The sequence below is a fragment of the Symphodus melops genome (assembly GCF_947650265.1).
Source record: "Symphodus melops genome assembly, chromosome: 1".
NCBI lineage: Eukaryota > Metazoa > Chordata > Actinopteri > Labriformes > Labridae > Symphodus > Symphodus melops.
This window is the reverse complement of record NC_136691.1, coordinates 56,260,827-56,287,972: the sequence shown is the minus strand read 5'-3', so window position 1 is coordinate 56,287,972 and position 27,146 is coordinate 56,260,827. Positions and strand designations below refer to the sequence as shown.

Here is a 27,146-nt window from a genome sequence, read left to right as displayed (position 1 = left end):
CATTAAAGAACTAATTGGAGTCAAATTAAGAGAGCAGGAGCAAAGCGTGGCCCTCCAAGAAGGCCCTGGAACAGGACAAAAAAAAAAAACGTGCAAAAAAAAAAAAAGAAAACCATGAGACGAACATGTGCGTAAAAACTCAGAGTCAGGAAGAGGAACAAGCGGAGAGGAGGAGATTTAATGTCGAGGAGAAGAGCACGAGCGACCAGCAACAGATGTCCAGGCACAATTCTCGGTTTGGATTTGAGATTGCACAAGAATTGCGTTTGGACAATCAGCAGCTAGAGCTCAGAAACACACACACACACACAAATCAGCTTTTAAAGCGCAGACATGAGAAGAAAAGCTGCAACTTAAAAAAGGAAAAAAGGCCGAAAAAAAAAGAATCTCCTTCGTGTGGGTTCAATGTGAGCTCAAAGTGAAGTGAAGAGCAGCGTGCTCACACTCAAACACTCCACACTGCACATCATCAGCCATATCAGCCAATTACAGCCCTTAATTAGCAGCTCTCCAATTTATCAGACACGATCCCACAGCCGAGGGGAAAAACACACACACACACACACAGCAGAGTCAGACACCTCAAACACTCACACGGTGAGTTCACGAGCAGATAAAAAAAGGGGGAAATCCCGGGGATCCAAACTCCTCTCCGCCATCTCTGCACCTGTTAAAGACGCATCTCTAGCCTCCATCCTACTCACCCCTTGTGGTCCCCCTCCTCTTCTTCCTCCTCCTCCTCCCACTACCACCACCACAGAAAAAAAGCTCAAAAAAAAAAAAAAACAGATGTAAGCGAAGCATCTTTAGCAGCTGCACAAACCTGCAGAGAGAAAGAGAGAGCGTGCTGCAGGTTGATGCACCTGCTCCTCCTCGGCCGCGGGTACATCCGTGCAGCGGGGAAGGCTGCTCCTGCGGCCGGAAAACAGGCTCATGATGGAGGGAGAGAGGGAGGCTGCGCGCTCCCCCCCGCCCCCCCCCCCAGGATGGTCGCATGGAGGACGGAGGACAACCACAACCAACCTCCGCCGGCTCCTGCTCTCCTCTCCTCCTGCCGGTGCTGGGGGGCTTTTCTGGGGCTCCTCCAACAATAAGCGCCGGTCGGTGCGTCCGTGTCACCGGGAGAGAGCTCGGGAGTGGGGCCGGTCCGCTCATGGTACTGAGATTTGAATAGACACACACATTGACAAACACGCACACACACACACACACACACACACACACGCGGTGGGGAGGATGATAAATGCCCATTGTGCCCCGAGGAGGAGGAGGAGAAGTAATGAATCTGCACGGAGAGAGAGAGAGAGAGAGAGAGAGAGAGAGAGAGAGAGAGAGAGAGAGGGAGAGAGACTCTTAAAGACACAACAGTCTTATTTTCCTCTTTTCTTCTCTTCATTTTCAATTACAATCAAAACACTGTTCACACACACACACACACACACACACTCACACACTCACACACACATCGGGATGACGTTTCCCTTTTCTCTGTCAGTCGGAGCTCGGAGGCTTCCCTCATTGATGATGTGATGGTCAAAACACAATAAACAACAATAAACAACAAAGTCACGTGACAGTTAACTGAGACTCAAAACGAACAAACATGTATTAAAAAAATAAAAAATAAACTAAAAGAAACATTCAGCATGAAGCCGGTTCAGGATGAGCTCGGCCTCCACATCGTTTCATTTCACTGTTTTATTTTTGTTTTTTTTATTTAAAATCAATAAAAAACAAACATTTCGTTTTGACATGCAGATGATTTGTTAACTAAAGATTTAAATTACATTTTAAACACGTCACGCTTGAATTTATACATTTTAAAAATTGTTTTTCCTCCTTTTTTTGTTTTAAATCACCGTCATTTTCTACAGTGAGGCTGCGTGTTGAAAGGCCTGTTTGTTTAGATATAGAAGATATAGATATAGATATAGATATAGAAGATATAGAAATGCTCTTTCTGGGGCCCCGTGGAGGTCATTTAAAACAAGGTCCATCCTAAAACTGAATTCGTAGCTTGATCAAGATGCAAACTGGAAGTGAAAATTCCTGCAGTTCATCAAGTGTCCACTTGTCAAGTGTCAGAAACCTGACGGGTAAAACGCCTTTTATTTATATACAGCGTAAATAAACATGCAAAAACAAAAACAGGTGTGATTAGTTATTGTCCTCACTGGAACTTTTTTAAAAGAAGACTTTTATTTCATTTCAAACCTTTATTTATTCTCTAAAGGATGCTGAGGTTTCCCTCGTTTCCAAAGCTGTCGAGATTACAAGCACAGTAAAAACACAACAAACAATCAGTGTGATCCTTTAAAAACTCCTAAACTGTGGAAGAGAGTGAAGAACTCGGATCCTCAGAGTCTGCTGGAGGGCGTTCCTTGAGTTTGGGGCATCAATAAAAAAAATAAAAAAATTCCAAGTTCTGTAAAAGTTTGAAGGAGTTTAAGAACGAGTCATGTGGGCTGTATAACATGTCTGTTATATAAGGTGGAAAACAATACGTGTCATTTTTAACAGACTGGAAAAGTGATTTTTGTATTTTTGTAGGCCGACCCGGAATTAGCTTCGCCAGCACGGGTTCAAATGAGCACGGGTTCAAATGAGAATTCTCCTCTGGGATTTTTTGGTTTTGGATCATTGCAGAAAATAATCTGTGTGTCAAACACACGTTTCTGATGCTGTTTAGTTGAGCTGGATAATCTTCACAGATGAACATCATTTATATGAAGTCTGAAGAGTTAATGCAGACAAGTAAAAAGCTAACGCTATGCTACAAGCTAAACTTCATCGATCTAATCAGCGGTTTGACAAGCTAGCTAAACGTTAGCTTAATAAGTTGTTTATTAACCTAATATTTACAAGAGCAGTGAAAAACATGACTAGAGGCTGTAAAGAGGATTGGTCTCAGTTAGCCACTTGTTAGCAGTTTAAAGTACATAAAAATAAAAAAACTTTAAAATTCACAAGTGGGGGACTTAGCTAACGTAGTTTATCTCGTCTAGCAAAACGCTAACATCTCTTCAGCTTGTGTTAACCACAGACCTTATTTCAGGCGTCTAATCACAAACATTGACTTTTAGAAGTTAGCGCCCATGGAGCTAAAATGCTAACTCACTTCCTGGTTTTAAGACTCATTACTGTGCCAGTCTATAAGGTGTGTTAGCTGAGCTGATTGACAGGTGGGCGCCGTGTAGCGGTTTGTCAGGAGGCTTAAAACCCGCCTCAGCTCTCAGCCTGTCGTTAGCTTGACTCAAAGTTAGCCTGAGACAGCATTTCCAGCACGGAGACCGCCATCCATGGGACTCCAGCACCCCCTGCAGGGACACACGGGGGACTCCAGCGCCCCCTGCATGAACACACGGGGGACTCCAGCGCCCCCTGCAGGGACACACGGGGGACTCCAGCGCCCCCTGCAGGAACACACGGGGGACTCCAGCGCCCCCTGCAGGAACACACGGGGGACTCCAGCGCCCCCTGCAGGGACACACAGGGGACGACACTCAGGCATTCATATTTACAGTCTGTAAGCTTGAGCTCAAATCCAAAGTCTTTCCTTCCTTTTGAACTTAAAAGCTGACTGTAAACAGTCAGACAAGGGGTTAAAGGATAAATTACCCAGCAGGCTTTGCCTTCAGGGCGATGGAGGACATGTCAGTGCATCCGTGTGCTCTACGGTGAGTGAACGTTTCCGTCTCTGGGAACGTCTCTGCACGTTGGACGCCTCTTAAAGGGTCCCGCTGCTGCCCCCTTTCACGGCCCCGTGAGTGTAATCTAGTGCGGGAGGCCCCGAGATGGCGGCAGATTATGGTTCTGAAAGGGGAGCAGGAGGCGTTATTAACGCTTACTCATCATCAAAGGATCCCTGACACTGTAACACACTGGGCCATGGGAACACACACACAGACAGCATGTGGAGAAGAAGAAACCGTCGAGGTGATGAAAGACACTCTGCAGGGACTGAATCCATGACGGTCACTTTAAACCAGGTGTGTCACATGACCAGCTAAAGGTCAGCAGGTCCTGCTTGTAGGCCGTCGTGTTGCAGGACTCAGTTACTGTGATTAGAATGAAAACACCTCCTGACCTTCACGTAGTTTGATTTTCATATCCTCGGTAACGACCGCAGCCTTCCCCGTTACTTGGTCTTGTCTCGATCTCTGAGCACTCTGGTCTCAGGTGGTCTCAGGTGGTCTCAGGTGGTCTCAGGTGGTCTCAGGTGGTCTCAGGTGGTCTCAGGTGGTCTCACAGACTCTGTGAGTCAAAGTGTTAAGATGTTATCCGTAGTGCTTTGTCCCTTTCGGGGGGGTTCGAGGGCGGTCGGAGTCGATTCCAGACAACGACAACACTCAACATCCCAGAAATGGAAGTTTTCTGATCTGAGCATTTTTTGCTGTATTTGATGTCAGAAGAAAAACCATGAAACTGAATTATTAAAACCATAAATATGTCGATGTTAAGAGAAGTATTGAACAGCACAGTTGAGGGCTTTGATGGTGCAGGTGTGTGTGTTTGTTGAAAGACGCTGGAACAGTGCTTTCACATCTCAACTGATGAAGTCTCTTCTTCATAAAATGATTAATGATTAATTGTTTGTGAAACTCAGGGAATCAAAAATGGGTTTGTTTTTTTTAAAACACTCTTTGGGCCCGTGAACACACACACACACACACACACACACACACACACACACACACACACACTTCTCCGTCCCAGTCGATGAAGAAGCCTTCCTGACTGCAGGAGTGTGAGTCGTGTACAGATCCAACCTTCTCAGACGTTCGACGTTTAGGGGTTCAAATCTTGATGATTACTTCATGAAAGGGGTCTGAGGGAGGGGGGGAGGGGAGGGGGAGGGGGAGGGGGGGCGGCAGTCGTGTGTGACGACAGTAACCACGAGAGACGAGGGAGGTGGACGCCTGAGCTGCACGTGACCGTTACAATCTGACCACCAATAAAAGAAATCACATCAACCACTGAGATAAAGAAACACAGTTCTCCAAGAAATGGAAGTGGCTGATTAAAGAGGCTCTTCATGTCCGGCTGTTTGGATTCTCCTGACGTGTTTGACGCTTCCTGATTTCAAAATAAACTCCTGCAGTGAGCGATCGGCGCTTTAGGAGACTTTAGGTCGGTCGTGAGGAACGTTTTGTTTTTCAGTCTGAACCGAAGCTGGCTCGCTTTGCTGCACCTCGAGCCGGCTCCCAAACAAATACACAGTATAAATGTGTGTGTGTGTGTGTGTGTGTGTGTGTGTGTGTGTGTGTGTGTGTTACATTAACGTCGCTCTTCTCCATCAGCCGGCTCAGTTTGAGTGGAGTCAGCGGGCTTGTTTTGTGTTCTTGCAGAGTTAGCACATCTGTGGGAAGACCCCCCACCGGGCCACTGTTCAGCCCAGCTATCCCTGAACGTGGAGCATTCGGGGGGGGGGGGGGGGGTTGGGGGGTGTTGGGGGGGGGGGGTCCCATTCCTGAATAAATTTCAGGTCTCTTCTAAAGACCCAGTTGTCCGGGCCAGTCGCTGACCTCTGACCCCTGAAGAAGAAAAGTTATTGAAGCCGCCGGTGAGCTGACCGCCGAGCAGAGAAAGCTGGGAAAGTGAAGGAGGCTCAACGGGTCAACACAAGAGAGGGAGGGGTGGGTGTGTGTGTGTGTGTGTGTGTGTGTGTGTGTGTGAAGAAGTTTCCTTTGAGCCCCCCCTCCCTCTCGGTCGTGTCCACGTGTGTCCCTGCAGCTATTGTGAGTGTGAGCTACAGCAGCAACAGAAGGCCTCAAACAAACCCAGTCTAAACAATGTTTGGCTCCTTTTGTTTCTCGCCCTCCTTTCTTCTCCCTCGGCCCTCCATCGCAATCTACCGGCCTCCTTTGTATTGATCCCCCTCATTCAGCAGCTCCTCGGCCTCTTTCCGCTGTTTTATATGCTCTTTTCTGGCTTTTTTTGTCCGCCCCCCCCCCCCCCCCCCCCCCCTCTCTCCCCCCCCCCTCTCTCTCCCCCCCCTCCTCCGGCATTCTCTGCAGTGTGAGAACGCAGTGCGCCTCTTTGACTGGATGCAACCCATTAAAGAGAGCTAATTGATGAAGAGTGTAATTAGTGTGACAATCAGAAGGGGAAATCAATATGTTGGCTTTTTTTTTTTTTTTAGCCCAAAGAGCCACAACGGCGAGGACAAGATGGAGGAAAGCGCCGTATGTTGTGGTGAGACAAAAAGAGGACAGATTACGCTTCAGGAGTAAAGACTTGACTCTCGGCTTAAACACACAAACACAGAATGAAACGTGACCCTGATGCTGTGAAGTGTGACATCCTGCAGTACCCTGAGTGTCCACTAGAGGCTGGCTGCAGCAGCACAGGAAGTCACATACACACCCATTCAAACAGCCTGTTTTTACAGCAGACATGAACATGTTTACAGCCTGCTTCAAAAAACCAAATAGGTGTGATTAGCTCATGTCTCCATCCACACACACTGTACGGGGGGACTCCAGCGCCCCCCAGTGCCCCCTGCAGGAACACACGGGGGACTCCAGCGCCCCCTGCAGGAACACACAGGGGACTCCAGCGCCCCCTGCAGGAACACACAGGGGACTCCAGCGCCCCCCAGTGCCCCCTGCAGGAACACACGGGGGACTCCAGCGCCCCCTGCAGGAACACACAGGGGACTCCAGCGCCCCCTGCAGGAACACACAGGGGACTCCAGCGCCCCCTACAGGGACACACGGGGGACTCCAGCGCCCCCTGCAGGAACACACGGGGGACTCCAGCGCCCCCCAGTGCCCCCTGCAGGAACACACGGGGGACTCCAGCGCCCCCTGCAGGAACACACAGGGGACTCCAGCGCCCCCTACAGGAACACACAGGGGACTCCAGCGCCCCCCAGTGCCCCCTGCAGGAACACACGGGGGACTCCAGCGCCCCCTGCAGGAACACACGGGGGACTCCAGCGCCCCCCAGTGCCCCCTGCAGGAACACACGGGGGACTCCAGCGCCCCCTGCAGGAACACACAGGGGACTCCAGCGCCCCCTACAGGGACACACGGGGGACTCCAGCGCCCCCTGCAGGAACACACGGGGGACTCCAGCGCCCCCCAGTGCCCCCTGCAGGAACACACGGGGGACTCCAGCGCCCCCTGCAGGAACACACAGGGGACTCCAGCGCCCCCTGCAGGAACACACAGGGGACTCCAGCGCCCCCCAGTGCCCCCTGCAGGAACACACGGGGGACTCCAGCGCCCCCTGCAGGAACACACGGGGGACTCCAGCGCCCCCTGCAGGAACACACAGGGGACTCCAGCGCCCCCTACAGGGACACACGGGGGACTCCAGCGCCCCCTGCAGGAACACACAGGGGACTCCAGCGCCCCCCAGTGCCCCCTGCAGGAACACACAGGGGACTCCAGCGCCCCCCAGTGCCCCCTGCAGGAACACACGGGGGACTCCAGCGCCCCCTGCAGGAACACACAGGGGACTCCAGCGCCCCCTGCAGGAACACACAGGGGACTCCAGCGCCCCCTACAGGGACACACGGGGGACTCCGGCGCCCCCTGCAGGAACACACAGGGGACGACACTCAGGTTTTGGTCTGGTAGATTGGAATGTTTTTTTTTAAATAAACCTAAACATGTGATTTTAAATATTTATAGTCTTGACTGGTGGTGATTTAAAATCCAGTCGGAGACCGAGACTTTCAAAAACTCGAACCGCTGCTGGCTTCAAAAATGCAAACTTCCACAAATGCTTGATGACTCGTCTTTATTGGTTATATTAATAAATATTGATGTAATAAAAAGGTACACAAAGCTTCAGTGGTGTTTCTGTTCTGTCTCGTACAGTAAATCACAGTCCACACGATGAGAAATTAAAAGTTTGTTTTCCTCTTCTTCTGTGGTTTCCCGTCCTGCTCCCTTTAAAACATGTTTCCTTCACTCTCAGTGAAGCGTAAAAAAGACTCAGTAAAGTTTCATCATTTCTCCTGAGTTCAGCTCTCAGCCGAGGTCGAGGTCGTCTCCTCTCGTGCAGCTCGTCTGCCCCCTGCAGGCGAGGAGGGGGAATGAGGCTCCTGCTGGGAGAGCTGGGAGAGCAGCAGGTCCACGCTTTGGATCAGAACAGAGTCCAGGACCTTCTTCTCCTCCGAGGAGAACCGGCCGAGGACGTGACGCTCCACCGACCTTTTCTCTGTCGGCCGGCCGATCCCGACCCGGAGTCTGAGCATCGCCTGCGGAGACGGAGACGGAGACGAGCGGGACGCCGTCACATGAAAACGTTCATCATGGTGAAAAATAAATATTCAACCTGCGGTCACTCACGTCGCTCTGCAGACAGTCGACACAGGAACGGACGCCATTATGACCTCTGCGAACAACACACAGTTTAACACACACCTCCACGCCGTTCTTCAAGACAAAGGAGCTCACGGAGCTTCAAACCCACCTGGCACTTCCTCCATGTTTGATGGCGATCTTCCCCAGAGGTTTGTCCAGCTCGTCGTGAACGAGCACGACGTCTTCGGGTCTGATTCCATATTTACCAGCTGGAGAGAGAAACCAAACAACTGTTTCATTTTGGATGAACGGGAGATCGTGAACATTAAAACCTTTTCTTCATTTTTGTTCCCCGACAAAGAAAGAAAACAAACTTCTATTCACACGCACACACGCACACACACACGTACACACACACACACACACACACACGTACACACACACACACGCACACACACACGCACACGCACGCATGCACGGTGAGCTCACCCGCTTTGGCCACTGACACCCCGTTGACGTTCATGAGCAGCCTGGGACGGAGCAGCACCACGTGCGTCTGCTGCACCTCCGACACGATGACCTCGCCTGACACGTGCTTGTCACCGCGCCAACGGTCGGCAACGCCGAGCCGGGCGGCGAGGGAGCCGAGCACCGCCATGCCCACGCTGTGTCTGGTACCCTCCATCCCCGGGTTTCCCAGGCCAACAACCTGTCACACACACACACACACACACACACACACACACACACACACACACACACACACACACACACACACACACACACACACACACACACACACACACACATTAATACACAGTTGCAGCTCATTTCATTAGAATATTGTAAAGAACTTTTCTGACTGCTCCTTTAAATTAACTGAGAAAAGATGAATGTGCTTCATCAGTACTGATGGTACAGAAGACTCGACCGTTTACCTCTCAGGCTCTATGGCTGCAGACACACACTACATGCATTATATAGTGTGTACACACACACACACACACACACACACACACACACACTGAGCTTTTTACTGGACACGGTGAAAAGAGCCAACAAAGGTCGACACAGTGCGGCTCAGCTGAGGAGGTTGAATCCCGACGAGGACACGACGATGAATCAGTCGTTCATGGAGAGAGATGCTGATTTTAATACGTGCACGTACGTCACACAGCTCCTGTACTTCAGTCTTTACATGTTTAATGATTTTGCATCTTTATTATCTGTATGCAAGGCTGCTCGGAAACTGTTCATCATCGGGCTTTTGGAAAAACAACAACAACAAAAAAAAAGGGATTTTTAATCTCAGCCAGTTATTAGGGCGATGTTAACCAAATCAGAGAGAATAAACCAAACTCCATTATAAAACTGAGCAATTTAACTCTGCACTGCTCAGTCACAGTCCTACAGTCGAAGCGGTGCAGCTCAATGTTTGACCAGGTATCCAAAACACAATGCTTCACTTATTTTTAGTAGAATTAATGCCGAATTAATAAGAGGTTTAAACTATCAAAGAATATTTATTCAAAATGTTTCAATGTGATGAGTATTTTTCACAAATAAGAAAACAAGAAGGCTGACTCAGATTTTCAATGGAGTTCGGTGAGATAAAAAAAAACCCACGTGACCCTGCTGGTTAAACTGTGATGGTTTAACAGCTGAAGTGTGAGTTAGTAGACATGCTGTAGGAGATGTGAGGGGTAAAAACTCACCAGTCTCCGGCGGCCCTCTGTGTGGATCTCTGCCTCCATTCTCACCGCCGGCGGCGTGAACGGCTCCGTCAGCAGAACCCGGTTCACGAGACGCGTTAGAAGTCGTCTCATGGTGCCAAAGTCCAACAGCTGGTTCAGAAAAAGCGACAAACATCGACTGAGATGACTCCAAATGTTGACTTTGTTCATTCGGCGCAGAAACAAAAACTGTATCAGCTCTTTAATTGAATATTTTAGACTTTTTTGAACTTCACGTGTCGCTAATGAAGCGACTCTTTACTCTGACAGTTGACTGATTTCTCTACGGGATCCGGTTCTATTTCACTGAATGTTCAGCCGAATTTATCTGCGTTTCCTTCGTTTTGTTTGCATAAAAAAAACACTGGGATAAAACAAAACGATTTAGTGTTATTTTATAATTTGTCACAACTGAGAGAAGGCAACTAATGCTTAGCTTAGTTTAGCTTAGCTTAGCTTACTGTACCTCGTTAGTGAACTCAGCACAGCAGCATTTCTCCAACAAGAAGAAGAAGAATCACAAAACACTAAAAGAGAGGCCAACACGTCGCTGACACTGCTTTGATTTATTAAGTATATAATTTAAACTACATATTTCCAATGTGACAGTAAAGGTTACAGTCGGAAGCTGTCTCACGCTGTCAGTCGATGAGTGTCAGTAAGACAACATGAATATGGGGCCACAGCGCCATCTAGCGGGGCGGCGGTGAAACATACACATGGCCTCAACAGCGCAGCAGACAGCAGGTGAAATTGTTATTATTTATAGATTAAAAATAAAACAAGCCCATTTAAAACTTTGGAACTATGGATTAAAGCTACAGGATTTAATATTTCAAGCCTCAGTTTCCGCCTCCTTAGTGTTTCTTCTTCTCATGATTTCCTTAACTACTATATATTTGACCAATCAGGAATCCAGCTTTGATTATTCAGGAAATGATATTGCATTCATTTCAGTGTTGTTATATGTTTAAAATGATTATGTATTTACAGGTTAACAGGGATTGCAGATTAAAAATCTTTAATGCTGGACCTGTCGTCTTAAGGAATAAGTCTTTTTTAATGGTTGATCTTTTGAGTTATTGGTTTTATCAAACACAGGGCCCTTCTGTCAGAGAGTGAAGAAAATAGGCAGATAAAAGGTAAATAAACTGAAGAGACCTACTTCGAATATTCTTGAAAAAAACTGCAGCCTTCTGTTGCTTTTACCACGTGTTTTATACTGAAGGAACTCAACAAGTAGTGGGTGTAATAATACATCAGAAAAGTCCTGAAAGGTCACAGCTCCTCCTCCTCTTCAGGTGAAATCAGTGTCCTCGCTCCTCTTCATCATGTGTGTGAAGTGTGTTGTTGTAAATCCACTCTGATCCTGTATTTGATCATGTCTATAAACCCCTCTATTTCAGCCCTGCTCAGAACAGGCTGTTTCTGTGTCTGTAGCTTTAAATATGTAAATGAGCTGTGTCTGACCACGCCCCCTCTCTGGAAGGGCTCGGGTGTACTCGCTGCTTTCTGGCTCCATGTCCTATTGTTTACGGTGAGAAGGCAGACTCAGAGGGCAGAACAAACACCTAGCTGTGGGAGTGTCACCCACCTGGGGGAGGGGCTACTGCCCTTTGTGATGTCATGAAGGGAACATCTCCAAACGGCCTGTTTGAGCACACATACGATGGACTTTTAAAACTGTTTGTGACCTTTTAAGAACAAGTGACCATAACTGAGCCTCAAAGACAAAGAAAAACAGAATCTAAGTTTGTCTCAAATTTGTTTATTTGAATACTTTCATGTTTTACTTTTGAGCATTAAGTTCAACACACTGATGTTTAGTCTTGATCTGGGGAGCAGGGAACAGCGTCTGGGACCGGCTGACATCTCTCCACCACAGCATTGATCTCACCGACGTTCACGCCATCGTAGTTTCCGGTGATGTACGTCCAGTGGGTTTCTCCGTTGTGGTTGGTCCTGCTCAGCCGGCCGGTGAAGGGGATGTTGGCTGTCATCTTCCTGCCTTCCATCCTCACGGCGCAGGAGTAGTTGGGCGGGACCAGCAGCTGCACCGAGATGGCGTGACCCATGGATTCTACCACGGTGGTTCCCTCTGAGAAGGTCGTTGTGTGCTCCTCGGTGAAGTCGACCGTCCCCGGGCCGAGGATGGGAACTTTGGCCTTCATGGTGGAGATGGAGCCGTTGCGCGTCTCTCTGCCGATGTCCCAGGTTTTTGCCAACGAACTGGTCTTCTCCAGAGTCACGGTCTTCTGCACACTTTTGCACTCCAGGTTGGTGACTTTGGCGAGCTGCAGGGCCTCCGGAGGATAGTGGAAGAGCTCCATCTGGTCGATACCGTACTCCACGTGAGAGATGTGCTGGCTGTAGCTCTCTGTATTGATGGCAAGGACCTGGTAGCTTTTGTACCAGTACTCATCCCCCTCATATGGGAGAAAGAAGGCCTCATGTTGGGTCACAACTTTGCCGAGCCCGTACTTGTTTTTACCCACGTAGATATCCGAGTTGGCGCAGGTTTTGACGGCGTACTTAGGGACTGACCCATACGAGTCTTCGACCCACTGCAGGAACTCAAAGTGGTCCACGTTGACCAGCACTTCAAACTTGGAGGACCTGTACTCGGTGTCGGCGTACGGGTACTGGCAGAACTTCCCTTTGCTGGGAGTGTAGAAGCCGGCTTCGCAGTTGACTTTGCACACGTAGTCAGTGCGTTCGGTGTAGCCGTTGAAGATGGCGACGGCACCGTTTGGGAGAGAGCCGTTCCACGTAACCCACTTGAGGTTCGAGTACTCGCCAAACATGGGGGAGGAGCGTGTGGTTGTCCCGGCTTCTGGGATGTCTCGAATGGGAGCAGGTTTTGTGACCTCGCGCGATGGGACGACGTCTTCCAGGGCGGGGTTAAGCCATGCTTCTACAGGACGACACAGAGCAACGTTTTAAAGATTAGAAGAATGAAGAGTCTACCACTTTTAGAGGTTTGGTATGTCAACATGATGCTGCAAGATGTTTATTTTCAGCAGACTGATTAATTTTTGACACGAGGAACTTTAGCTTCCATGTTGTCTGATGTGAAGAAACATTGGCGTTCAGTCTTACTGTGTTTTTCCTGCCCGTCCTGCAGCTGGGAGACGTAGAGCAGAGGGTCCGACTGCAGTGCCGGGCTGCAGAGCTGCAGCACCACCAGGACGACAGCAACACACCACCTCATCTGGACACAGGGGGGAACATGGGAACATGGCGGCATCAGTGAGAGCCAACCAATAAACATTTGTTGAGAGTGGTCAAACCTTCTCTCGAGTTCAACACGGTCAAGAGCGGGATTTAATATTTCATACTGTGTTTGGATAAAGAAGCGTCAATAAAGATGAATGGCTGGTTTGTGTACATGTAGTTAAAAGCAAGTATGTAACTCTGCCCCTAGTGTTTAAAATGAGTACTGCAGTCTAAACTCTAATCATCACAGAGAGCTGTCTGGCTCCGCCCCCTCCTCTCACACAGCTCAGCATGTGGTGGACACTGTAGCTTCAGTGTTTAGCCAGCTCTGCATGTGGTGGACACTGTAGCTTCAGTGTTTAGCCAGCTCTGCATGTGGTGGACACTGTAGCTTCAGTGTTTAGCCAGCTCTGCATGTAGAGACACTGTAGCTTCAGTGTTTAGCCAGCTCTGCATGTGGTGGACACTGTAGCTTCAGTGTTTAGCCAGCTCTGCATGTGGTGGACACTGTAGCTTCAGTGTTTAGCCAGCTCTGCATGTAGAGACACTGTAGCTTCAGTGTTTAGCCAGCTCTGCATGTGGTGGACACTGTAGCTTCAGTGTTTAGCCAGCTCTGCATGTGGTGGACACTGTAGCTTCAGTGTTTAGCCAGCTCTGCATGTGGTGGACACTGTAGCTTCAGTGTTTAGCCAGCTCTGCATGGGTCTGTAAAGCTTTCTGCGTTCTAACCTCTCTCCATGTTTCATCTCCAACATTGATCCTAGTTTGAGCAGCTTTCTGCTGCTGGAGCTTATTAGAAACATGCAGAGGCTTTTTAGCTCGGGTACAATCACTTCTATCTGAAGCAGTTCCACTGCCCACTTCCATCGCTGCAACACCTGTTGCTTTCACCTGATATCTTTTTTTTTTTTTGCATTGAATTGGCAGAATTCCCTCAAAAATGTTGAGAGCACCCTTATTACCAAAATGCATAAAAAGGAAATGAACCTCTCATAATGTGCAACTTTATACACTAAAATACACAATGTGCAAAGGTGTAAAGACAGTATAATTGCTTCGTGAAGTTAAAGAGGAGGCAGCAGATCTTAAGAGTAGACCTTAAAAGTTCTTCTAGTTTTAAAATAGTGCAGAAAATCTCTCAAAATTAACAACACAAAAGGCACAATCCAGATGTTTTCTGACTCAAAACTGAACGATGCATTTATTGTTCAATCTGATTTAATGTAAAATCACATGTGAGTCAACACGAGCCCTTGATTCAGATATAGAGAAGCAGTTTTTACCTCGACGGGTTCCTCCTGCAGTGACGCCGCCTGCAGTCTGAGCTCACCTTTAAAACCTCCCCTCACACTTATTGCCCACAATAAACCAGAGAGAAAGAGAGAGAGGGGGGGGGGGGGAGTACAGCCTTCTTTTCCCACTGACAGGTTGTTATTCAAAATCCAGACCAGACGACGTCTCAGCAGATCCTACAGCTTATTTTCAAACACATTAAAGTGTTCCCTGAAACAGCTTTTAAAGGGAACCTTAAAACATACAACAGCGGTACAACAGTGTCTATACTGTGTGTCACTTCAATAACGTCTCTGCAGGCGTGCATCTTCGGTTTGCATCGTAACTTAATTTATTGTGCAGCAACATGTGTGAATAACGAATACAGCGTCCTTCACATTAACAATGCATACAAACACGATACAGCTGCAGTTTCTCCGTGCCGTCTGTCACCATGAGGCCTTCTGTCTGTTGTCAAGTGACATATACACCTTTGCCCAAGCTTCACGACAGCGCCACCTAGTGACACCCAAAAAATATCAACATGGCTCTTACAAGGGGCGGTGATACGAAACATATCGTGATCTTCATAGATTTACAATCAATCGACTACAACAGCGAGAGCAGACCAGTAGATACTCTGCCTTCCACAAACAAACAAACAAAGGGCGCCTGTGGCCTAGTGGTTAGTGCATGTCTCATGTACAGAGCCCTTCAACCGACGTCTGATTCTTTCCGCTGTCCTATCTCTACAAGAAAGGCCCAAAGTGACCCCGAACCACAAAGAGAAATAACGATGTGGGAGAGACTAAAATAAAAATAAAAGTTTAGAACTACAAATGAACTCTCTTCTGTTTGTTTTCAGGGATTTATTTTTGCCGTTGAAATTGGCCGTCACTTCCCAAAATATAAAGTCGCTAGATTTGTCGCGAGTCACCAAGAGGAAATGGAAAGTCGAGTTGGTGAGAAGTGAGCCGTGGAGCTGTGGAGTTGGCTAACGACTGCTAACGGCTGCTAACAGCTGCTAACGACTGCTAACGGCTGCTAACAGCTGCTAACGACTGCTAACAGCTGCTAACAGCTGCTAACGACTGCTAACGGTTGCTAACAGCTGCTAACGGCTGCTAACGACTGCTAACGACTGCTAACGACTGCTAACGACTGCTAGCGACTGCTAGCGGCTGCTAATGGCTGAATGCGTCAGGGGAAATTTGGCTGTTAGGTTCAAACTAATAGCAACCTTTGAGTGCTCAATAAATGACGGGTGGATGGTTATCGCTGAGTCGTGTGATAACTGTCGTCTTCGTGCCAAAGCACAATCAGCCAATGATCCTCGGGGTCAGGGTCATCACGCCGCTAACCGGCTTTGTCCTTGACTTCGAGAAGATCTACCTGCAGCAGCCGCGGAGGAGTGTCAGAACAGTTTTCATGCTGATAATGAAAAAAAACACAGGATAGTTTATTGATCCCTCCTCTCCGTCGTCTTCCTGAACATTCACTCTGCGTTTAAAGTGCTTCATAAATAAATGTGCCTGGATTGAACGAGCTGGATCCGCAGGCTGATTGAGGATCGCATGATGTCCAAAGTGCTGCGGCGGCGCTCCGTCTCCATAGATGAGCAGATACTGCAGGTTCAGATAAGCCCGGGCTGGGAACACGGCGATTAGATCCGCTGTAATACTGGGTCATTGATTAGGAAGGTCTTTGTTACGTAACGTCGCCGGCTGCCAAGATTAAACTGGAGGAGAGGCGGACATTGTTCTGCACGCACAGACCTATCATTGAGAATCGCTGATGTCACGACCATCTGTGTGTGCGTCCTTGAAGACAGAACGTTATCAATTTATTCATTTAGTTGTGGAAGAGGACAGTGTGTGCAAAAGGTCATCTACACTGACAGAACTGCACTGTCACAGCCGGCAGCTCTGTGTGAACGTCTTTTACTTTGTGATTCAGACTTTTATTTTGAAGGATGAAAAAGTCTTGATTTATTTCTGATGATTTTAAAATCCACAATCACTTAACGAATCACACACAAGAAAACACAAATCCTAACTGTATCCAGAAATTAAACTGACATCAAGCTCATTTAAACGTACTCCGTGCGCGTGGCGCTCCTGGAGCAGTGCGCACGACGGCGCTCTGTGCGTTTCCTCGTCTGACTTCCTGTCCAGCCTGAAAGAGATTCCCAGCGTATTTGAAATGGTGCTGCGGGCACGCTCAATGTGGCGCCCGCACAATCACTGACAAGAGTGGCAGCAAACATCGGCGTAGTGTTGCGCCGCTGACGGGCCGCGGCGTGCGCGCAGTATGTGAAAATGGCGGTTAGTCCTGGAGCAGTGTGAGCGCAGGTGAGAGGGGGGAACAGGTCGGGGGCACAGTCGTGTTTAAGCACAGAAGAGATGCACAACCTTTAAACGTGGTTAACCTTTGGGGGCGTTTTAATATTCAACATCTGATGAGATTTTATTCAGATTTTATGCCTCCCCTACCCCCGCATCCTACCTGCAAAATGCCCTCCCCTTCCCCCTCCCCTTCCCTCTCCTAAGGTTCCGAGTTGACGCCAGGTCAGCGCGAAGTATCGCTGCAGACCGGTCCTCTTTGACCAAAGCAATTTCGTTGTACTTGTACCTGTACTTGTATCAATGACAAATAAATCTGATTCTGATTCAGTCCTGACAAAAATGGCCGATGGACAGAAAAAACAGTTCTGTTGTCATCTGAGCAGGTTTATTTATTTACTCTGCACTTTACTTCAGTTTATTAGTTTAGTGTAGAAAAATAACATTAGTCTGAAAAGATGCTTGGTACCAGATTATAGCAGTTGCAGCTGCAACAACACAGAGTGCATACACAATACAATAAAACCTGTGAATTCATATTATATCACAATACACATATTTTACACACAGAGGCTTCATTTAAAATAGTGTTTGCATCATCAAGGTTAAAATACTGAATACTAGGAGGAAACACTTGCAGGAAAATATTATTTTATTTTATTTAACTGGGAGGAGAAATTCATTGAGATTAAAAATCTCTTTTTCAAAAATGTCAAAAATAAAAATAGAAGAATAAAATTAAAGTGATTGTTATGATCGGTTATTTATAATCCATTTCTTCACGTGCTGTGCAAACAGATGGTAGTCAGTATGTACTTTATCTCTTGTGGCTTTTGTATGAGAAGGACTGAGCGGATGCAGATCCTCTCTTGGGGACTCTACACTCCCCCCTAGTGGTGGACCTGTGGTTCTGCAGGTTGTTTCAGAGCAGAGCAGGACAAAGTTTATCAAGAGAGAGGGAGCAGCTCGTGCACCGTTCAATATATGACATTATGTGTCCAGTGAGTATGTGACAGTGGTCAGATATTAAGACTTATTGGCTATTTGATTGACATGAATAATTTATTCTATATTCTTTATGTCTATATCTTTACCTTCTACTTCCATGTTGTGTTTAAGAGGGACTGCGACGGCCACATTCACCTTCACCCGACTGTGCGATGTCACTTTTCCACTAATCAAATCAAAATATTCAGATTTATTTTATATATTTATTATATATATTTATTTCACCAGTCGTCTGAACAGATTTTAACAACAAGGTCTTTAAACTTAAAAAAGAAACTTAATAATGTACTTGATGATAGTGCGTCTGATATGCTTCAAACCACCGGCGCTCATGGAAGAGAAAGGACCAAAAAATACACACAAGTTTGAAATGTTTTTATGTATTTTTCAAACCAGTGTCTGGACCTGATTCGCTCTTTTTGGTTTTATGTTTTCTTCAGGATTCACCTGCCAGGTGTGCTTCCACACACGTCTAATATAATCACAGACTAAGAGAAACGACACCAGGCTAAAGACGTGAGGAGTGAGGTGATCATAATGATGTGACAGGTGGAGTGTTTACACTGTTTACATTACAGGTGTGCATGAGCAGGATCGACCTGTTGTGATGTTTGTGTGAACGATAAAGAGAACTGGAGAACGGGTTTCATGTTTTTATTTTCTTCAGGACAGCAGCTGACTTTTCATCAGGTGTTAAACTTGTCTTGATGTGTTTTTCAGGGGCACGGCAGCGCGTCAGCCACCGGCTCGCACCGGTCCACCACGGCTCGGACTTCTCCGATCTGGACTCCGTCGTACTTCCCGGAGATGGACGTCCACTGGGTCTCTCCGTCGCGGTACGTGCGGCTCAGGCGAGCCGTGTAGGGGAGGTCGGCTTTGATCTTGCGCCCCTCCATGCGGACTCGGCAGTAGTGGTTTGCGGGGACGCTGAGCTGGACTGAGACGGAGTGGCTGAGCGCCTCCACCACGGTGGTTCCTCTGTTGAAGGTCAGCGTCTTCTCGCCGCCCAGCTCGATGCCCCCCTCGCCGATGAACGGGATCTTTGCCGTGATGCTGCCGGCGATTCCCAGCATGGTGGCTCTGCCGATGTTCCAGGTGGTCTCCACCTCGGTGGTCTTTGAGATGGTGACGGTCTTGGACACGGTCTGACACTCGTTGTTGGTGACCCCAGAGATGCGCATGGTCTCCGGGGGATACTGGAAGATGGCGACCTCGTCGATGGCGTACTTGACGTCAGAGATGTGCTGGGTGTAGGCGTCCCTGTTGATGGTCAGGACCTGGTAGCTCTTGTACCAGTACTCGTCGCCCTCCCACGGCAGGAAGAACGCTTCGAACTGAGAGACCACCTTCCCCAGGCCGTACTTGTTCTTTCCCACGTAGATGCCGACGCCGGGGCAGGTCCTGACTGAATGCTGGGGAACGGAACCACGGGAGCCTTCCTTCCACTCCAGGAACTCAAAGTTGTCTTTGTTGGCCAGGATCTGGAACTCGGAGGCGTAGTACTCGCGGTCCCCGTAGGGGTAGCGGCAGTAGGGGCCCAGGCCGGGGTTGTAGAAGCCGGCTTCGCACTTGTACTTGCAGACGTAGTCGGTGCGCTCGGTGTAGCCGTTGTAGATGGCCACGGCTCCGTTTGGCAGCGAGCCGTTCCAGCTCAGCCACTCCATGTTGACGTTGTCGTCGAACATGAAGGAGTCGGGAAGGTCGTCCTGCTGCTCCAGGCCTGCAGGAGTCAGAGGAGCCTGAACCACATGGTCACCTGTCGGCTGGGGCTCCAGACCCTCCAGCTCCGGGTTCAGTAAAGACGCTGTGAAAAAAAAAAGAAAAGAGATCCAGATGTTTCCACACGAAATCATCTAAAACACAAGCTCTGCATTCTGAGAGCAACACGAAGACTTTATCTCTCGTTTATTCAAGTCACAAAGATAAGAAGCCTTCTGTTAAACATTCACCTCTCCTGTGCTGCGCGCTCTTCTTCACGATGTCCTGCAGGCTGGCTGCAGACAGAGCCAGCAGAGCCGACGACAGCAGCAACAGCGACAGCTTCATCTGCACCCACAAACAAATAAACAAACAAACAAAGAAACAAACAAAGAACCTTGAAGGCAGCTCTCTCTGGACTCTCACCTTTCAGTGTTGTTGATGAACATTTAGAAGTGATCTGACATTTCCACACAGAAAGACACATCGTAGGATTTTCAAATCATTTATTTGTATATATATATATTTTTTTTTTTTCAGATCGCTTCATGAGGTGTTTAAATACTTTCTCATGAAACGCTGCTCACAAACACACTTTCAAGCATCGAGCTGCGGACTCTCAAAGTTTTTTAGGCCTATTTGTAGCTCCTTGAGATTTTCTTTTAAATGTAAGGTGTGCTACAAATAAAATTTATTATTATTATTTTTTTTTCCGACAGTTTTTCTGCTTTGTCTTTTGCTGTTTTTAGCTGTAAAAGCTTTCACAAATAAAATGTATTATTATTATTATTATTAAAGTGTCACATCACAAAGATGGATCTGTCCATTTTTCTCTCTTTTCACGACTTTGAACTTCAAGCTTGATGATACTTTTACTTGTGAATCTTTTTGCTTCATTAATCTCACATTACACACTTTACACTGTTTACAGTTTTCTATTCTATATTTATTATTTTGTACAAAAATAACTGTTTATATTCCATTATCACTAAACTGAGTGTTTATTGTTATTGCACGGCCTGCAGAACAGTCCACTGCACATCCGTATGAGCATGTGACAAATAACAATCTTGAATCCAATTTACTGAAAATCATAAAAAAAAACGTCCATGCAGGAAGAAAAATTTGCTTGAGATTTTGTTTGTGCAAAAGCAGCCCGTGTTCACGTCCCTGAATAATAAAGGCAAAGACGTTCCTATCTTTTTAAAGGGACACTCCACCCATTTACATGAAGCCGTGTATCATTAGAAACATGGTAGTAGTGTTGAATGGTCGTGAATCCAGCAATATGTTTTTCTTTGCCTGGAAGTTTTCTTCATGTGGTGCAAAAAGCATCATATTGCATCACATGAAGAAAACTTCAAGGAAAAGAAAATCATTTTTTTCTCGTCTCAGGGCAAAATGAGGGCTGGATTCACGACCATTCAACACTACGACCATGTTTCTAATGATACACAGCTTCATGTAAATGGGTGAAGTGTCCCTTTAAATACACAGCTGAATGAGTTCATGCTTGTTCTGATTGAGTGAAGGTGTAAAGACAGCACTCACCCTGACAGCAGCTCCTCCCCTACTGAGTCCACGCTCGCTCTCCTGCAGCTTCTTTATACAGCTGCAGGTTTATGAGGGAACCATAAATCAGAAGTTGCACCTTTGCTGGAGAGGCAGTCCAGACGGCTGAGATCTGCTGCTTCACATCCAGAGAACTGACTCCAGCCTTGTTGACTTGTACGAAAGCAAAGACAGCGGAAAAACCTAAAGAATTCAATGTTACAGTAGGAAGACACATTCAACAAACAAGGTCAGAGCGAAGAGTCTGGACTCGTCATCGCAGAGGAAGTCTGGTGCAGGGCTCTGTTCAGTTCCCCGTTTTATGAAGCCCCCCCCAAAAAATAAAAAATGTACAGACAAGCTGGAGGTTGAAAAGAAGTGTTGGAGCTGTGATTGATGGTGGAAGCGGTAACAAAACAGCTTAGTTCCTGCTGTAGTGTTTGCACATACACCTTATTTATCTATTTATTTATTATGTATGTATTTTTTTATTTATGGTGAAAACGTACTTGTACCCTGCCTGGAGAGTTTTTGTTTTAATCGATGTTATCGGGGACTTCTCTCCCTCCTGTGCTCTGATTGGTGGAAACCTTGAGAGCTTCAATCACTTCTTAACCCTTTTTTAGTCACTTTTTTCTTTCTTTCAACTTTGCAGGTTTTTCTAATATTTCAGTAGACCTCCCTCTCTCTCTTTCTGTGTGCGTTGTTCTTTGTTCCACTTGTCTTGTGATTTGTGTGTCATGATGGATGTTGATCCTGCTGGCTGCAAAGAAATCTACCTACAGGTACAAATGTCGAGGTAAGCTGATTTACCTGGGAAAGATCGCAGCTCACTGGATAAATATCTAATAAATACACTTTTAGCAGCCTGCAAAAAAAAAAGCAGTGACATGAAAATGGTGACAGTCCAAATCTCCAATAACCCGGATAAATAGGCCGGATGACTGTTACCTCATGTACATACACTGGAAGAGCGATGACGTATTTTTGTAGGCCAACCCGGAAGCAGCTTCACCCGCACGCCTTGCAGTTTTGTTTTAAAGCTGATCTGACTCTGTGTCGAGGATTAGATGAAGGATTATTAACGAGCGGACGATAAGATAAGATAAGCCTTTATTCATCTCATAAGTAGAGACATTTACAGTGTTACAGCAGCCAAGCAGGAGAGAAGAAGAAAATCACACAGTGCAAAAAATTAAAACAGATAAAAACACGAAACATCGAAACAATAAGCATGAAAACAATAATTAAAGAGCTGGTAAAATATGCAAAATATGAAATGCCAGTAACTCAACAATGTAAATGTGTGTAAACAGTATGAGCACTATCATGCACACAGTGCATATCAGAATAAAACACACTCTGATAAGAAGACAGAATCTTATCAGGGAGCTCCGTCCTCTATCTGTGACCTTCAGGGTATCAGGAGCTCACTGTCCTTCCAAAAACATGTCCAATAAAGTTTGACAACTTCAAATATTCTCATGAACAACAGGAGTGCAAAGTCTCTTCTGGTCTTTATTCTCTGTGACCCTGATTTATAAAAGAGCCATTCATTCATGTAACCTTTACCTACGATCAAGAATATATGATGACAATAATACAATACATGTGAGAAAGGTTAGTAGCTGCTTTACAGTGTAATGTCGCCCCCTAGAGGCTACAGAGTGCATCACATGTCTGATCTTCCTGGTCTTTTTGTCTGTGTGTTTAGTTCATGATAAAAATAGAGGTTCACCTTTCAGGGTAGAAACTTCCTTTCTCGCCACCAGGGTCCGAAATTAACACTCGCCAAGCGCCAAATGCGGGTAGATGTTCCATTTGGCGAGTACTTTACTTTTACTTTTCTCTTGTTATCACAGCCGCTGAATTTTTTCATTTACCTGCCACCTTGGCCGGTGATTTCGGACCGCAGCTCGCCGCTGAGATGGAGGTCGGCGGTGGTTGTGGGGACGACGCAGTCCGACGGTGGCGGCGCGGCGTCAGCTAGTGGCAGTGCCTGATCAGCTCGCCACATGTGCTTCTAACACGCTGACCCAAGTGTCAAAGGTCATCACCGTGTTTTCAATCCTTCAATAGAGATGTCGAGATAATAATATGGAGTTTAGTGTTCGGTCACTCTAACAGTTAAACATGCAGAGCAACAATAACAACTTAAAGACTCAACTGTGCAATCAAACTCTCCTCATAACCTGAAGGGTTTTCAGAATTGGAAAAATACTGACACACATTTTAGGAGGACGACTTCAAACGTCAAAGTCAGTGTGATGGAGACGAGCTTGACTTTAGAGGAGGGTTGAGTGTTCAAACAGGAGGGAGCGATGACTGAAGGGTTTGATTGGAGGCTTTTCAGGCGCAGAGGAGGAGGTGGAACTTTCAACGCAGGAGGAGTTTGAGGAGGACAAAAACAAGGTCTGGGGAGGGAAGCAGGTTTTTGTGCAGGTTTGTAACAGACTGCAGACAAAACCACAAAACCATGAGGTTTGAATCAGGTTTGGAAAAATCGGATCTCATGTGGCTTTTTCTGTAACAAACTACATTCGGGATGTGCTAAAAATCTGATTTGCAGGTGCAGTGTGAACAAGGCCGAGAAGACACACATGGGTTTGATGACAAATGCACCTCGTCACATCCACCTGTTTGTAATCAACTCGTCAGTAAAGGGTTGAAACTGTTGCTCTGCAGGCTCCTAATCACTGCACTGCTGAGGACGGAGGGTGTACTTGTGGTTATGTCTGGTCAGTTTGAGTTATTTGTTTGTGTCTAGCTTCATTAGTTTGACTGAAGCCATGGGACTTCCTCTACGGTAACGTTTCAGTCTTCTTTCTGTGCTCTACGGTTTAGATTCTAAACGTGTTACAGTCTGACTTATTCTGCAAACTTCTTCTTTTTCAGAGTGGTGCTGATATGGCTCGTGCTTATTGGAGAGCTTCATGCAAGCATTAACTGTAAGTCCTACATGTTGCATTAGTACTTTAAAAACAAACTCTTCATTTTCTATTTCTAGCATTTAATTTAGTGACTGCTCAAAACTGCTTTTTGAAGTAAAGTGTTGTTGGGGATTTTTTCACCAGCTCCACACTCTGGACCTGGTGTGTTGGATGTGGTCTATGAAGCCCCGGCTCACAGCTACCATCAACAGCCCCAGGTGCCTCAACACCAGCTGCAGCCTCAGGGGCCCGAAAACCTTTCCAGTCACCAGACTTCAAAATTCAGCCCAGTGTTTACCCAGGTCCATGCCCTTTCTCCAGGATCTCCTGGGCCTGACTTTGAGCATGAGTCCCAGGTGACTCTCTACCAGCCCAAGCTTCAGTCACATGTTCCTCAATACCAGCCTGAACCTGAGGTGCCTCGATACCGGGCCAAGCGGCAGACTAAGGAGGGTCGACCCAAACGCAAGCGTGGACTCGGACTCAAGCGTGGACTCGGACTCAAACGCAAACGTCTGCTTGGACTCAAGCGTGGACTCGGACTCAAGCGTGGACTCGGACGCAAACGTCTGCTTGGACTCAAGCGTGGACTCGGACTCAAGCGTGGACTCGGACGCAAAAGTCTGCTTGGACTCAAGCGTCGACTTAGACTCAAACGCAAACGTCTGCTTGGACTCAAGCGTGGACTCGGACTCAAGCGTCGACTCAGACGCAAACGTCTGCTTGGACTCAAGCGTCGACTCAGACTCAAACGCAAACGTCTGCTTGGACTCAAGCGTCGACTCAGACTCAAGCGTCGACTCGGACTCAAGCGTCGGCTCAGACTCAAACGCAAACGTCTGCTTGGACTCAAGCGTCGGCTCAGACTCAAACGCAAACGTCTGCTTGGACTCAAGCGTCGGCTCGGACTCGAGCGTCGGCTCAGACTCGAACACAAGCGTCGACTCAGACTCGGACTCAAACGCAAACGTCTGCTTGGACTCAAGCGTCGACTTGGACTCAAACGCAAGCGTCTGCTTGGACTCAAGCGTCGACTCGAGCGTCGACTCAGACTTGGACTCAAACGCAAGCGTCTGCTTGGACTCAAGCGTCGACTCGAGCGTCGACTCAGACTTGGACTCAAACGCAAGCGTCTGCTTGGACTCAAGCGTCGACTCAGACTCGAGCGTCGACTCGGACTCAAACGCAAGCATCTGCTCAGGCTCAAACACAAGCGTCGGCTCAGATTCGGACACAAGCATCTGCTCAGGCTCAAACACAAGAGTCGGCTCAGATTCGGACACAAGCCTCTGCTGAGACACGAGCGTCGGCTCGGACTCAAGCGTCGGCTCGGGCTCAAACGCAAACGTCTGCTTGGACTCAAGCGTCGGCTCGGGCTCAAGCGTTGGCTCGGGCTCAAACGCAAGCATCTGCTTGGACTCAAGCGTCGGCTCGGGCTCAAACGCAAGCATCTGCTCAGTCTCAAACACAAGCGTCGGCTCAGATTCGGACACAAGCCTCTGCTGAGACGCGAGCGTCGGCTTGGACACAAGCGTCGGCTCGGACTCAAGCGTCGGCTCAGGCTCGGACACAAGCGTCTGTTCAGGCTCGGACACAAGCGTTGGCCCAGGCGTCGGCAGTGGCGTGTGCCCAAGCTGACTCGTCTGTTCAAGCGTTGGCTCAGGAGTCAGTCCAAGCAGCCTCACGGGACTGAGTGGCTGACTCAGCACTTGCCCTCGACAACCAACCGGCCCCCGAAAACAACATGCCCGACCCATCCCCCTTGGATTTGGCCCCCGATGTCAACACGCCCGACCCATCCCCCTTGGATTTGGCCCCCGACGTCAACACGCCTGACCCATCCCCTGAAGTCTGATTGCCTGACCCAGCCCCCGACTACCCGTCGGTCTGCAAATATCTTAGAATGACCAGTCCTGAAATGCAAACTTGTACCATTGAAGGCTTTTCAGCAATAAACACGTCTCTGACATTGTTGTGGAAGTGTACATGTTAGTCATTTAAGTTTTCAATTTGTAATTCAACGTTCACTTCAAATCTGATGTAGTTTAAGTCCAGTGCTTGATTATTCACCATACCATTTTAGTGACTAAATGTTGCTGTCACATCAAGGGTTGGAACTTTTTTTTAACCGAAAGGACATTTTCTACAGACAAACATATTTCATATTGAATTGTAGGGTTGTTGCCAGACAGGCAAACCACACCACTGCTATTGCTAAAATTTTTCTTATTATATTCTTAAACTTTCCACTCACAGTCCAAACGGATCGGTGATATCATGTTTAGTTTTTAAGATATTTGAGGTTTTGCGAGCAGTGTTAAGCCCATTCAAATACATCGATGGAAAGTTCTGGCAGATCAAAGCTGAATGTCAACCAATCAGTGAGCAGCAGGAGTTCAGACTTACAGTGGTGACATCATCGTTTGAGTAGGACAGAGTTCTGTCTTAGCTGTTCTTACTGCAATCTCACACACAAACGCACACTGTAACCACCCTCCTAAAAAGTGTGCTCTTACTTTGTGGAAACCTCGGGCACACGGTTTGGACACAATTCCAGTTTAAGTGACAGAAATTTGGCCAAAATTTGCCCCATTCAAAGTAGATGGCAAAATTTGAAATCCTCGAGTGTAACTGCCAAAAACTTCAGTTTTGGAAACATATTTGTAAATCGCCATCCTGAAGTCATTGTTGCTCACATATACAACCAAAATACATCAGAAGAACGCTCTGAGTGTCCTCTCACTCATAAAGCAAAAAGTAAAAACATAAAATGTTTCAGTCACCCAGGGGAGGAATTTGTTTGACAGTCACGCACCACATACACACACATTGGGCTCTCACTCTAACTGACATCCAGAATTTCACAGTTTTTACTCATGTTTTAAAATCGCCACTGTGGTCGCAGTCTGAATGCTAGATGAAAATAAAATACATGGAAACGTGCGCCTATTTGTGCTGTCGCTCACAGTCCAAATGGATTGGTGATACCATGTTTAGTTTTTATGATAAAAACTGTTCAAAGGGAAATAAGTCAAAGGTGTTTGTGACTGACAGACTCCCTCTTCATCATCCTCATCATCAGACATTCAAACAGTCTGAGGGATGATGAACAGAACATGATGTATTGATTTGATTGAA

General features: G+C 47.2%; 4 protein-coding genes across 9 annotated transcripts; 1 reads left to right on the top strand and 3 right to left on the bottom strand.

Moving 5' to 3' along the window:
- Nucleotides 1–7,732: 7,732 nt before the first annotated feature.
- Nucleotides 7,733–10,717, bottom strand: ptrh1 (peptidyl-tRNA hydrolase 1 homolog). Of its 3 annotated transcripts, none has more exons than XM_079337882.1 (6): nt 10,458–10,717; nt 9,974–10,328; nt 8,748–8,967; nt 8,428–8,527; nt 8,304–8,349; nt 7,733–8,212 (listed from the first exon to the last, which is right to left on the bottom strand). In XM_079337882.1, exons 2-6 carry the CDS (start codon nt 10,160–10,162, stop codon nt 7,976–7,978), a joined length of 792 nt encoding a protein of 263 aa, XP_079194008.1. In that variant the 5' UTR covers nt 10,163–10,328; nt 10,458–10,717; the 3' UTR covers nt 7,733–7,975. The 3 variants fall into 3 exon arrangements, with proteins under 3 accessions (XP_079194008.1, XP_079194009.1, XP_079194010.1); XM_079337883.1 differs by having other exon boundaries at nt 9,974–10,102; XM_079337884.1 differs by having other exon boundaries at nt 9,974–10,102; nt 10,629–10,716.
- A 1,042-nt stretch (nt 10,718–11,759) lies between these two features.
- LOC306831499 (natterin-3-like) lies at nt 11,760–13,206 on the bottom strand. The gene is made up of 2 exons (XM_079355634.1): nt 13,091–13,206; nt 11,760–12,905 (listed from the first exon to the last, which is right to left on the bottom strand). The coding sequence occupies exons 1-2, from the start codon at nt 13,200–13,202 to the stop codon at nt 11,815–11,817; spliced, it is 1,203 nt and encodes a 400-aa protein (XP_079211760.1). The 5' UTR covers nt 13,203–13,206; the 3' UTR covers nt 11,760–11,814.
- A 5,261-nt stretch (nt 13,207–18,467) lies between these two features.
- Nucleotides 18,468–22,909, bottom strand: LOC306831484 (natterin-3-like). Of its 2 annotated transcripts, XM_079355614.1 has the most exons (5): nt 22,817–22,893; nt 22,030–22,132; nt 21,079–21,139; nt 19,779–19,875; nt 18,468–19,633 (listed from the first exon to the last, which is right to left on the bottom strand). In XM_079355614.1, exons 2-5 carry the CDS (start codon nt 22,038–22,040, stop codon nt 18,546–18,548), a joined length of 1,257 nt encoding a protein of 418 aa, XP_079211740.1. In that variant the 5' UTR covers nt 22,041–22,132; nt 22,817–22,893; the 3' UTR covers nt 18,468–18,545. The 2 variants fall into 2 exon arrangements, with proteins under 2 accessions (XP_079211740.1, XP_079211739.1); XM_079355613.1 differs by lacking the exon at nt 22,030–22,132 and having other exon boundaries at nt 22,817–22,909.
- A 619-nt stretch (nt 22,910–23,528) lies between these two features.
- On the top strand, nt 23,529–25,982 carry LOC306829356 (uncharacterized protein). Of its 3 annotated transcripts, none has more exons than XM_079352388.1 (5): nt 23,529–23,570; nt 23,648–23,884; nt 23,974–24,026; nt 24,153–25,383; nt 25,594–25,982. In XM_079352388.1, the coding sequence occupies exons 2-5, from the start codon at nt 23,868–23,870 to the stop codon at nt 25,913–25,915; spliced, it is 1,623 nt and encodes a 540-aa protein (XP_079208514.1). In that variant the 5' UTR covers nt 23,529–23,570; nt 23,648–23,867; the 3' UTR covers nt 25,916–25,982. The 3 variants fall into 3 exon arrangements, with proteins under 3 accessions (XP_079208514.1, XP_079208515.1, XP_079208513.1); XM_079352389.1 differs by lacking the exon at nt 23,529–23,570 and having other exon boundaries at nt 23,578–23,884; nt 25,594–25,811; nt 25,854–25,982; XM_079352387.1 differs by lacking the exon at nt 23,529–23,570 and having other exon boundaries at nt 23,578–23,884.
- The last annotated feature ends 1,164 nt before the right edge of the window (nt 25,983–27,146 follow it).